General features: G+C 39.2%; 1 protein-coding gene across 1 annotated transcript; it reads left to right on the top strand.

Annotated features, from left to right (window-relative positions):
• The first annotated feature begins 10,740 nt into the window (after positions 1-10,740).
• On the top strand, positions 10,741-11,697 carry LOC127192180 (olfactory receptor 51G1). Its single transcript, XM_051149500.1, has one exon. The coding sequence runs from the start codon at positions 10,741-10,743 to the stop codon at positions 11,695-11,697; it is 957 nt and encodes a 318-aa protein (XP_051005457.1).

Raw genomic sequence — 11,697 nt, 5'->3', positions numbered from 1 at the left:
ACACCATTGAAGCTTTGCCAGTAGTACTCCCATTATTGATGGCAGTCTTACTGTGGTTTTATTTTTAAAATAATTGAGGCGAATGGACGTGTTGTTGATGTTTTTTCTTCTTTTTCTAACATAATAAATCATTTCCAAACAAATAAAATATACTGACAGATTCTTTCATCCCATGAAAATGATTAAATAGAATAATTCAATAAGTCTTAAAGTGTGTAGTTATCTGTTTTATCAGCATAAACATTATAGTCAATTTTGCTAAAAATAGTAACTTATGACCCATTTAAAAATAACTGACTACACATACCTAAAAAACTATATGGTTTTCAACCCCATCAGAGACTTGAGAAAATATAAAATTAACTACCTGAGTAAACAGGACGTGCATGTTAGCATATTCCAAACTGAAAAAAATTACAGACAGTTTGCTGGCTTCTAGCCCAGTATATTTGACAGACATATCTGTGAGGCAGGAACTATTGAGAACTTGCTTACCCTGTCTTGGTGGAGTTTGGGCGCTGACTCTGCCTTCATGCAAGCTTGCCCATTTTTAGGCAGAATTCAGTAGTGACTGAAACAAGGACATTCTGCCCAGTGGCTTGTTTGCCACATTTGAAGTCATCTCCATAAGGAGGTTCTTTGATGCTCATCATCTTCTTTGAGGTAGTCTGGGTGTTGTCAGGACTTAACCTGTCTTATTGTCAATGAATCTTTTATAATGTAAGAATGTCTTTAACTGGCACATACTGTAGGCCTCTTAGGTTTTTTAAGGTCTTATCTATTTTACATTATCTATCTGTATACTCATGCCTATTTGTTAAACCTAGGATGCATATTATTATAATATAAATAGATTAGTAGTTGACAGGACCATGATTTGATCAACTAACAATTAACTTGTATAAATTACTTATCCTAAACAGCCCGCAATAGCACTCTCAAGGTATTGGAAGTAAACCTTGTATTCTATTTGAGTTGTATGCATACAATACCTCATAGATAGTGTGTATGAAGAATAATCTTAAATTTGAATTTTATTTCAGTGTATCAAAATTATTTTGCATCAACATACAAAATTCTATACCAATGAATTATAAATAACCTTATTTGTGAGTAACAGTTAAGGCATTAAATTGAGGAGTAGATTCAATAATCTGCTTTTTGTCCTATCATCATTATATGTTTCTATATGCCCCCTTCTTTCTGTTCAACCCCTATCTCCATACCTGCTGAAGAAAGATAAAGGAAAAGAGAGACATCCTGAGTCCAACCTTGTTTTCTCTCTGAATAAGACCAATAATAACTTATATCCAACTCCCAAGGAAAATAATTATCATAGCCCAAGAAAACAAGCAAAAATCTACCCAACCCCTCTTAAGGGAAATGGGCATCATTCTCTTAAGGTTTCTTCCAGCTGATTTGGGATAAATAATACTTTTGTAGAGGCCCAAATAAAATTGGGGGAAATGGTTAAGCAAGCTAGGAATAGCATTTGTGGTCCAGTTTCTGAATGTTGAGAAATTCCAGGCTTAATAGAAGTTTTGTGTGGGACAGTCTGAACTGCTGGACCAACTGGGATCAGAAGCTTTCTTCGAAGCTGTCCTGGGAGCTGTCCTGTTCTGATGAGGAACAGCAAACTGAAGCATTTGGTGCTGGAACATGAAAGAGCAAGGAAATCTTGAAATTTGCAGGCAAATGGATCGAACTAGAAAAGATCATCCTGGGTGAGGTAACCCAAACCCAGAATGACGTGCATGCTATATACTCACTTACAGGTGGATATTAGTCCAACACAGATATCCTCAGAGAGACTCCACCTAGCTAGGGATCTGGACAGATGTTGGACTCACAGCCAGACTCTGGGCAAAGTGATGAGAGTTGCATGGAAGAGTCGGAGGATGGGAGGACCTGGAGAGGTCAGGAGCTCCACAGAGAGACCCTCAAGGTAGCTGGGTTTGGACCAGGGGTCCTGCAAAAACTAATGCACCAACCACGAACTACACATGCAGACCTCCTAATCCCCCTGTTCAGATGTAGTGGGTGGACAGCTGTTTGTCCACGGGTGGGGGAGCAGGCACTGCCTCTGACATGGGCTCTGGTGACCCTGATTTGGTCACTTCCCCTTGGCCAGGAGGCCTTGCCAGCACACAATTTATTTCTTCACTGGCATAAGAGCCTACTTCTTCTTCTTTTTTTTTTTTTTCCTTTTTTTTCTGATTTTTTTATAGTTTTTATTATTTTATTAATTTATTCTTGTTACATCTCAATGGTTATCCCATCCCTTGTATCCTCCCATTCTTCCTTCCCTCCCATTTTCCCCTTATCCCCCTCCCCTATGACTGTTCCTGAGGGGGATTACCTCCCCCTCTATATGCTCATAGGGTATCAAGTCTCTTCTTGGTAACCTGCTGTCCTTCCTCTGAGTGCCACCAGGTCTCCCCCTCCAGGGGACATGGTCCAATGTGAGGCACTATCCCATGGCAAAAACAAGAGCCTACTTCTTTAGGATTCTAGTTTATACTAAAGACCAGCTGAGACATCCAGTTTGTGGACTGAACAATTGCTGGCTTCATGGACCTTTCCTTAATAAACATTCATTGCTGCACTAGCTGGACCACAGTAGCTAATAAGCCATTCATATATATATGAAAAAATTTATATATTATGTGTAATATATTATAAATACATATAAATATAGGTAAACGTAACTTTATTCTCCTTACCCAATTGCTGTCTGTGAGGTTTACTGCCTCTTTCTGCTAATCTAGGCCGAGTCTTGGAAGCTCCTAGCCTTTATACTATCTGACCTAGGGCTAGAATGTTTTCAGCCTCTGAGATTTACTGCTTAATAAGCTCACCTTTACTTGTTCTTTCTGAGCTCTGGCTTGGCTGCTTCAACTCAGCTGTTCTGGCTCAAACTCTTCTCCCAGCTGACTTATTTAATCTGGCTTCTCTGTTTGCCCAGAATTGTCCTGCTTGTCCTCAGACTAACTCAGCAGTCTGCTCTAATATTCTGGCTTCTTCTCATTTACTGGCTCATTCCATCTTTACCTGAGTTCTCTCTCTGCAACCGATCTCTCTATTACTGTCCTGGTTAAAACTGCCACCTCTATCTGTAAAACTGCCTCTTTCCTCTCTCTTTTTGTGGCAGTTGGGTGTATCCTATTCTGTCAAATATTGTCTGATTCATCACTTTTTATGTGATTTAAGACCTTCCATGAAAAATGGGGCATAAGAATGTTGACTGCTCTTCCTTGGAATCAATGAAATCCACACAGTTGTACGCCTTGCCCAGGAGTTTTCTATGAGGTCAATGGGCTGTGTGGAATTGTTAGACACTAGGCCCAGCGTAGTTGACAATAACAGAATGAAACATGCTAAATGATGACAACATCAACCACATCCTCTTCATTTGTTTTCCCCCTTTCACAGTATAATTTGACAATATGACATAGATATTTGACCTTAGAAGTATCTACTTGTCCTCTTTGAACCTGTGGTGTGAACTGCAGCAGAGAAAGTATCTTCTGTCCTTGCATCATTAAAAAAATCCCTACCTACTTGAAGGTAATCACCTAGGTTGTGTCCTTGCAGAGGCATGTCCCTTCTCAATGACACCCAGAATCTTAGATTCCTCCTTGTTGGTATCCCTGGACTGGAGAAGAGTCATGTGTGGATGTCCATCCCTTTCTCATCTGTGCATCTTCTCTCTTTCCAGGGTAACTTTATAGCCCTCTCTTTTATCAAGACAGAGCAAAGCCTCAACGTGCCCATGTGTTTCTTCCTTTCCATGTGTTCCATCTCTGACCTGGGGCTGTCCTTCTCTTCCTCACCCACCACCTTGGGACAATTCTTGCTTGAAATTAATGAAATTCATGCAGCTGCATGCTTTGCCCAGGAGTTTTTCACCCACCTGTTTACTGTCACTGAAGAAAGCCTCTGTGTTGTCTGTAATGGCATTTGACAGATATGTGGCCATTCACAGCCCTTTGAAATGCACAACAATCTTAACCATCTCCAGAGTTATCTAAATTGGGGTCTTTCTGACTTCCAAAAATGTTCTTTCGATTCTTCCACTGCCCTTTCTCTTGCAACAACTGAAGTACTGTCACCAAAGCCTACTCTCTCATTCCTACTGTCTCCACTAGGGTGTCATGAAGCTAGCCTGTTCTGACAATAAAATCAATGTTGTCTCTGGGCTGTGTGCTGCACTTTCTACTCTGCTGGATTTGCTGTTCATTACCTTTTCCTACATAATGATCTTGAAGACCGTCCTGGGCATTGGCATGCCCAGAGATCAGGTCAAGGCTCGCAACACCTGCCTTTCTCATATTTTTGCTGTGCTCATCTTCTGAGTGTCCATGCTGGGTGCAGCCATGCTCCACTGCTTTGCTAAGAATGTGCCTCCGCTGACCCACATCCTCGTGGCTGATGTTTTCCTCCTGGTACATCCCCTAGTGAATCCCATTGTGTGTTGTGTGGAAACTCATCAAATCCAAGAAAAGATTTTGAGGAAACTTTGTCTAAAAAGAAGCTGATCCAAGGAACAGGAAAGGAAATAAATGTGTAGTAGTTAAATAGACTGAATGTTTAGCTGAAATGAGGCATGATACATGGATCTATGTTGGGTGAGAACGAACTAAGATCCTTAGTACCTCAGTCAGATGACACACTGTATCCTGAATCATTTTACCCCCTTCAGAGAGCAGGTGTCTCATGGTGTTCAGCAGGGTGGGTGCCCTTAGTGAGTACCTGTTAGAACCTAGAGCAGGTGTCTCATGGTGTTCAGCAGAGTGGGTGTCCTTAGTATCAGGTGTTCTTGAGACTCTCAGACTGTACATCTGAAAACTGAAGCACAAAGGAAGAAGGGAAGATTGGGGCCCTTTCTTTTAAAAATATTTACCAATAAAATAATATGGAAAAGTATCTATATATGTACCTATTTTAAAATCATTCTTCTATATTCCTTTACTTTGTGAGAAAATAAAAGCCACTTCCCAGGAGAAGGGCACAGCTGTTTGCCATTGATGCCACCCCTTTTACTGCCCATAATCAGAGACTCATTAACATCAATCGCCTCTGTTCATTCTGTGTAAATAGAGGTAGAGGAGAGATTTTACACACTTAGGGAGTGGTCACTACTCTGTTCTTTCCCTGTATTAATTCCTAGACAATGACCTGCTTCTCTTCATCCTGTTCCTCAGTTTCAAAAAAATAAATGTATTTGTAGGATACAAGTGATCATTGGATTGTAATTAATTCCCACTTCTTTATTGTATAGTGCTCCTTTATTATTACTACTAAATCATTAATACCAAACAGTCCCAGATACCGTGTGATATGACCCAAATTAAAACAAACAAACAGTCTCTTTCCCTGAATGAAGCTGGGTCAATTACATGATTTTCCAGAAGGCATTCTAACAAAAGAAGAGTGAGCTATCACCGTGGTTATGAGAACAGGTGTTTAAGTCATGCAGGCCAACTCTCCATTGGCAAATGTGCCTCTTTAGTTGTAACCCTAGATAAGTTTGGATGTTCTGTTTCTGTTTCTTTATCCTTAAGATACAGAAAATACTGAACAACAAACATGTTTTGTTGTGAGAATTAAACTAGATAGTTAATTTTAAAACATTTTATACTGGGCCTAGCAATTTAACTACCCAATAAATGTCAGCTATTATTGTCACAATTGTCATTTGAAAAAGACTTCTTGTTGCTGCTGCTGTTATTGTTACTGATGATGATGTTGTTGAGTCTGGTTGGAAGAAATTGGCATCTTGATGAACCACCACTTTCAAAAGGAAAGGAAAATAATTCTGTAGCATGTAGGATTTGCACACATTCCAGACTGGGCAGAGTTCTTTAGCAGTAACTCTATTTGATAGATAGTGAAAATCTTCTGCTTCTGTTCATGTATCAGTTTCACCTCCAGACTCCTATTTTCTTGTTAAATACATTAATTTTGAAAATGAAAATAACAATAATCTGTCTATTATCAGGAAGGAGGGGCACAAATATGTCTCTTCTGCATGTGGCCTCTGCAGTGTGGGCTCCAGTCTGGAATCGCTCACTGTATCCTGCCAGTTGACACTGAAACACAAAAAAAAAAAATGTTTTATGGGACTAGAATACACTAACAAAAAGAGGAGTGATATTCTTCTTGTTCTCAGTGGGTCTGGTGTTCATAGTCAGTATTGAAACCTAAACTCGTGTTAACATCATGAGCTTAACTTTTGCCCAGAGATAAGACAGATGTATCCCTTCATCACTGATCTCTTTTCCTTGATACTTATTTCTGCACCTCCCTGAGTGTGCTGCTAACAGCCTAAGAACTGCTTGGGGAATTATCAGTTACCACTGAGGACTCAGAGGAGAAGCTTCAGACATTTTAAAATGACAAGACATTTGAAGTAGGAGCTGCCTGCTATTCTTGAGTTCTGAGTTGAAGCATGCCATCCAAGCTGTTTTCTCTCCAGTCATCATCCCTAAGGTATGTTACAAACAGCATCACAGAGAGCAGTTAGTAGCAGACAAGACTGGACACCTAGAGCGTATACTGAGCTCTCCCTCCTAGCCGCATCATGTTACTAAAGGTTCTGAATGGAAGATGGATGGACATGGGATAGGAAATGTCGTCCTATCTGGGTTACTGTGTATGCTCTTATAAAAGTAATGTTAATTTTCTGCTTAGTCTCTCATCTCTTTTTTTCCGCTAAATGTAATTCTTTGATCATTAAAATTGGAATTGTAATCTCTACTTTTCCTACTTAAGCTTCTATTATGACAGTTAATTACTACAGTGAATTTTGCAACAACTTGGCACATTCAAGCTCCACACTAATACTAGGTTATTGTCTTCCTTGGGAGAAATTTTGTAAGTCCTTTCATGTCAAGAATAATAGACACTAAGAAGGAACAAATGAAAATGAGTAAAACAGAGGAGATATATGAGGAGCAGAATGAGAGAGAGAAAGAGAGAGAGAGAGAGAGAGAGAGAGAGAGAGAGAGAGAGAGAGAGAGAGAGAATTCTTATATGATATAACTAGAGTCAACAGATAAGATGACAAAGCAAAATCCAATAAAATGTACTATAATTAATAAAATGTACATTAAATCAAAATTTTAGATGAATCTATTTACATATAATGACACAAAAATTCATTTCAGAGGGAATCAGGCTCTATTACAGACATTGATAGCATCCCTTCATAGGAGTGAATTAGAGAAATCAGCTGGCTCATTGATCTGAAGTGACAGTGACAAGCACTAGAATTGCTCCTTTTGTTTCTGCTGTCTCTCATCTTCATCATTGACTCACTCACACATTTTTCGGCAAGTGTGTGACTAGTTTCCTGGCCTGTGCCAGAGGTGAGAGTTCCAGTGATGAAACAAACGTGTCCCTCCAGTGTGAGCAAAGACTACTCTTTTTCTTTTTCGTCTTTCTTTTTTCCCCTGCTCTCCCTATGTACTGTTACCTGTAACTAATAACAAAAAAAAAAAAAGAAATGTTCAAAGAAAATGCTTGGCAATCAAGACCATAGATGGAATAGAAAACCATGAATGAAACTTCTCATCTGTCAGGCAGAATAATCTGTGTCTGAAGACAGAGGGATGATAAAGATGATCCCTTAATGTCTCTTATTTCTCATACTCTCAAGTGCATCAGAGTAAGGTAGACGAAAACAAACTGCACGGGAATCTGTTGGCTGAAAGCCACACAGATACTTTTCTTTTTAGTGCGTCTCCCTCAAATTGATGACAGATTTCCCGTCTGCCATTTTCTGTCTTGATCAGCATTCTCGTTTTCAGCATGATCTTGCTCCATTGCTCAGCCACTAGTAAGTTCTACGCTCTCCAAATCCCCTATTCATGTCTCTGCTCCTCATCTCCTCTCTTCCCACACCTCCACTTCTCTCTTGGGCTCATCCTATTTACTCTAGATTTCTTTCTTTATAATGATTTCTTGGTTTTCCTTAAGAGCCATGAAATAAGGAGGTTATTATCAAATTAACTTCTGCATTACTGTTTAATCTACAGTATGTGTGGCAAAGCTGCAGAGCAAATTGGATACTTTTAGTTATTTCTATGTCCCCTAACATTATAAGAATGTAAGACTCCCTATACTTTTTTCCTTAAAATATTTATGACACCCACACCAATCTATACATTATCTTATAAGAAAAAAATAATAAAAAAACACTCACTTTTCATTCATTCTCCAAAGTCCAGCAAGAATAAGTTATTTAACTATCTCCAGTTTATAAAAAAAACTTCTCTGAATCAGTACGACCTCACATTAATGTATTTTTAAAATACTCTTCTTCATCTTTTGTGCAATTAACAGTGGTAACTAGATATTATTATAAAATCTCATTTTCCCTGTGATTCTTTACTATGTTCCTTATTAATCTAATTCTATGCTTATCTTAATTTTAACATTTCTAGAGCTATAATCTAAGCCCCAAACTCTGCTTTCCATACTGTATCTCCTGGTGACACACACACACACACACACACACACACATACATACACACGATATATATATATATATATATGTATATATATATATATACATATATATATATATGAGTAATTCCATTTGTATTCAAGGCCTCAAACTTAACTGCATCTCACAAATGTGTTTCCTCACTACTATTTTCTATCTTTGTTCACTTACTGTTATTTGTACGATGTAAATTGCAAATTGACATATACAGACTTATTCAATATAGGAAATTTACTGGGCATTAAATTTTATGTTGAATTGCCTGATTCTTTTAGCAACTAATTTTCTGTGCAACAGCTATATCAATATAGAAAGACAACATTGACTCTGGATGTAATCACAGTTTAGATTTCATGTTCAACACTTTCCTGCCCAATGAACTTAGCCAGATAATTTTACTTCTTTGTCACTGTTCCCTCATCTGCATTTGGCTCCTAAGAATAGAACTTCTGTGACAGAATTAGTGTCATAGTTGAATGGCATGCCTATAGTATTATAACATATGGCAAACATTACACTAAACTCTTTATTCCTGTGATGGATAATAGTTACTCGCTCTAGACTTGTATACATGAGACACAACTGGGTATTTTGTAATGTCACTGGTTCTGAGGAAAGAGAAAAAACAACCCTGTTCAGATATTATAGGCCTAGATGTCCCGCCAAACCAAGCCCAAGAGGCATCGCTTACTCTGAGCTGAATTTCTTCATTCTAGGTGATAGATTATAGACTGCCTCTGGTCATTTCAGATGTCTTCTCTTTCTTTAATGTGCTTCATAGTTGATGTTCACTTCTTTTGCACCATTTTTCCATCAAGGCCTAGTTTAATCATTGTGATTCTGGAGTTAATATCTCCTGATACCTCTAAGAACTAACTCTGTCTCTCCTAAGATAATTTCTGGGGGCTTGGCTTCTAAGGTAGTGGTTCTCAATCTTCCTAATGTTGTGACCCTTTAATACAATTCTTCACACTGTAGTGACCCCCAACCATAAAATTATTTTTGTTCCTATCATGACTGTAATTTGGTGCTTTGAATCATAATGTAAGTATTTTTAAAAGATAATTGTTTGCCACAGGGGTCACAACCCACAGGTTGAGAACCACTGCTCTAAGGAGTCACTCAATTCTAAGCTTCAGATTTAGATACTACTGCATGCCTCCTTGCCCACTGTTGTGGATAGCTGTTACTAGACATGATAAGCAACGGCCATTTTGAAATCACATCATATTGGAGATACCCAAAAGACACCTTTACAATATCAGGCCTGTTAAAAAATTTCTTTGTGGTGAGAGTCAGGAGAAGGCCATTGAGACCTCACCTGAGATTAAGGCTTAACTCCCTTGACCTAAGGTTCATGAAATTCTGTCAAATTGCATGTGGTCATGGGAGGTGCTAGAGTATATAGTGAATGGAATATCAATTGAAGAGATGTGGAGTTTAGGAAGCCATTACCCATGTGTGGTGGGAATTTTCAAGGTTCACCTATATGAGAGCCACCTACACTTCTGAAAATAACTTTTCTCCAACACATCTGCATGTGGATCCAGTAAACTGATTGGTTCACTAGCTAAACTTGGTTGAAATCATGTCTTATGTCTTTGGTTTCTATTTGGGTTCAATAAACAATTGTTCATTATATCCCTAGATAGTACAATATTTCCCCAAACCTGCTACATGGGTTCAGAACATATATTACTCTGCTTATAAGCTTCAAGTTCAGGGATGCCAATAAACATCATCTAAACACTATTTTAGATCTCTCCTGTAGTCTAGAAAACATGGAATGAAGCAAAACACTCAGGAAAATTAATATCTGTGAATATATATTGTGTGCATCTAACTCTAGTAGATATTTCTACACAGAGTTTTCATTGTGTGTATAAGGTGATTATGAATGTTTCAGTTATTAAATAGAAAACAGCTCTAAGTGGGAAACACACAACAAAGTGATATATAAGGTTACCTCACTGAATCTTAGCGAGACCAACACAACACTAGAGGGCATGCTACCATAAGACTAAATTTCATAGAATCCATAGGCTATAGAAATCTACTATGCTCATTCCCCCCTGCCATTATAGAATGAGTAATGGGGGAAGTCCCCCCTCTGCAAACTCTTACTGACTCCCTAGACCTGAATGTTTAGATGATAGAGGATTCAGTTCTGTCACTCATTTGTGTGAAATATATTTCATGTCTTAGGGTGGTGAATACAAGATTATAAAGCCATGGTTATCCTTTACAACAGCAGCCTCCAGAAAGCCACTTTCTTCCTGACAGGCTTTCAAGGTCTGGAAGAGCTCCATGGATGGATATCCATTCCCTTCTGCTCCATCTACTTGACAGTGATTTTGGGGAACCTTACCATTCTTCACGTCATCCGAACTGACGCCACCCTCCATGAGCCCATGTACTACTTCTTGGCCATGCTGGCCCTCACAGACTTGGGTCTTTGCCTCTCCACACTGCCCACTGTGCTGGGAATATTCTGGTTTGATGCCAGAGAGATCGGGATCCCTGCCTGCTTTACTCAGCTATTTTTCATCCACACCTTATCTTTAGTGGAGTCATCAGTTCTACTGTCTATGTCCTTTGACCGCTATGTGGCAATTTGCAACCCACTGCGATATTCCACCATCCTGACACCCAGAAGAATTGTGAAGATGGGGCTGAGCTCAGTGCTAAGGAGTGCACTCCTCATTCTGCCATTACCCTTCCTCCTTAAGCGCTTCCATTATTGCCGCACACATGTGCTAGCCCATGCCTACTGTCTACATCTGGAGATCATGAAACTAGCCTGCTCCAGCATCATTGTCAATCATATCTATGGGCTTTTTGTTGTGGCATGCACTGTGGGTGTGGACTCCCTGCTCATCTTCCTCTCCTATATCCTTATACTCCATGCTGTACTAGGCAAAGCATCCCGCCAGGAGCGCCTCCGCACCCTCAATACCTGTATCTCCCATATCTGTGCAGTGCTGCTATTCTACATCCCCATGATTGGTTTATCCCTTGTGCATCGCTTTGGTGAGCACCTTCCCCGCATTGTACACCTTCTGATGTCTTATGTGTATCTGTTAGTACCACCCCTCATGAACCCCATTGTCTACAGCATCAAGACCAAGCAGATACGCCAGCGTATTGTCAAGAAGTTTCAGTTTGTAAAGTCAACTAGGTGTTTTTAA

Source organism: Acomys russatus, chromosome 7, assembly GCF_903995435.1.
Source record: "Acomys russatus chromosome 7, mAcoRus1.1, whole genome shotgun sequence".
In the NCBI taxonomy this organism is placed as follows: Eukaryota; Metazoa; Chordata; class Mammalia; order Rodentia; family Muridae; genus Acomys; species Acomys russatus.
Note: the sequence above shows the minus strand (reverse complement) of the source record. Positions and strands in the feature narration are given on the sequence as shown.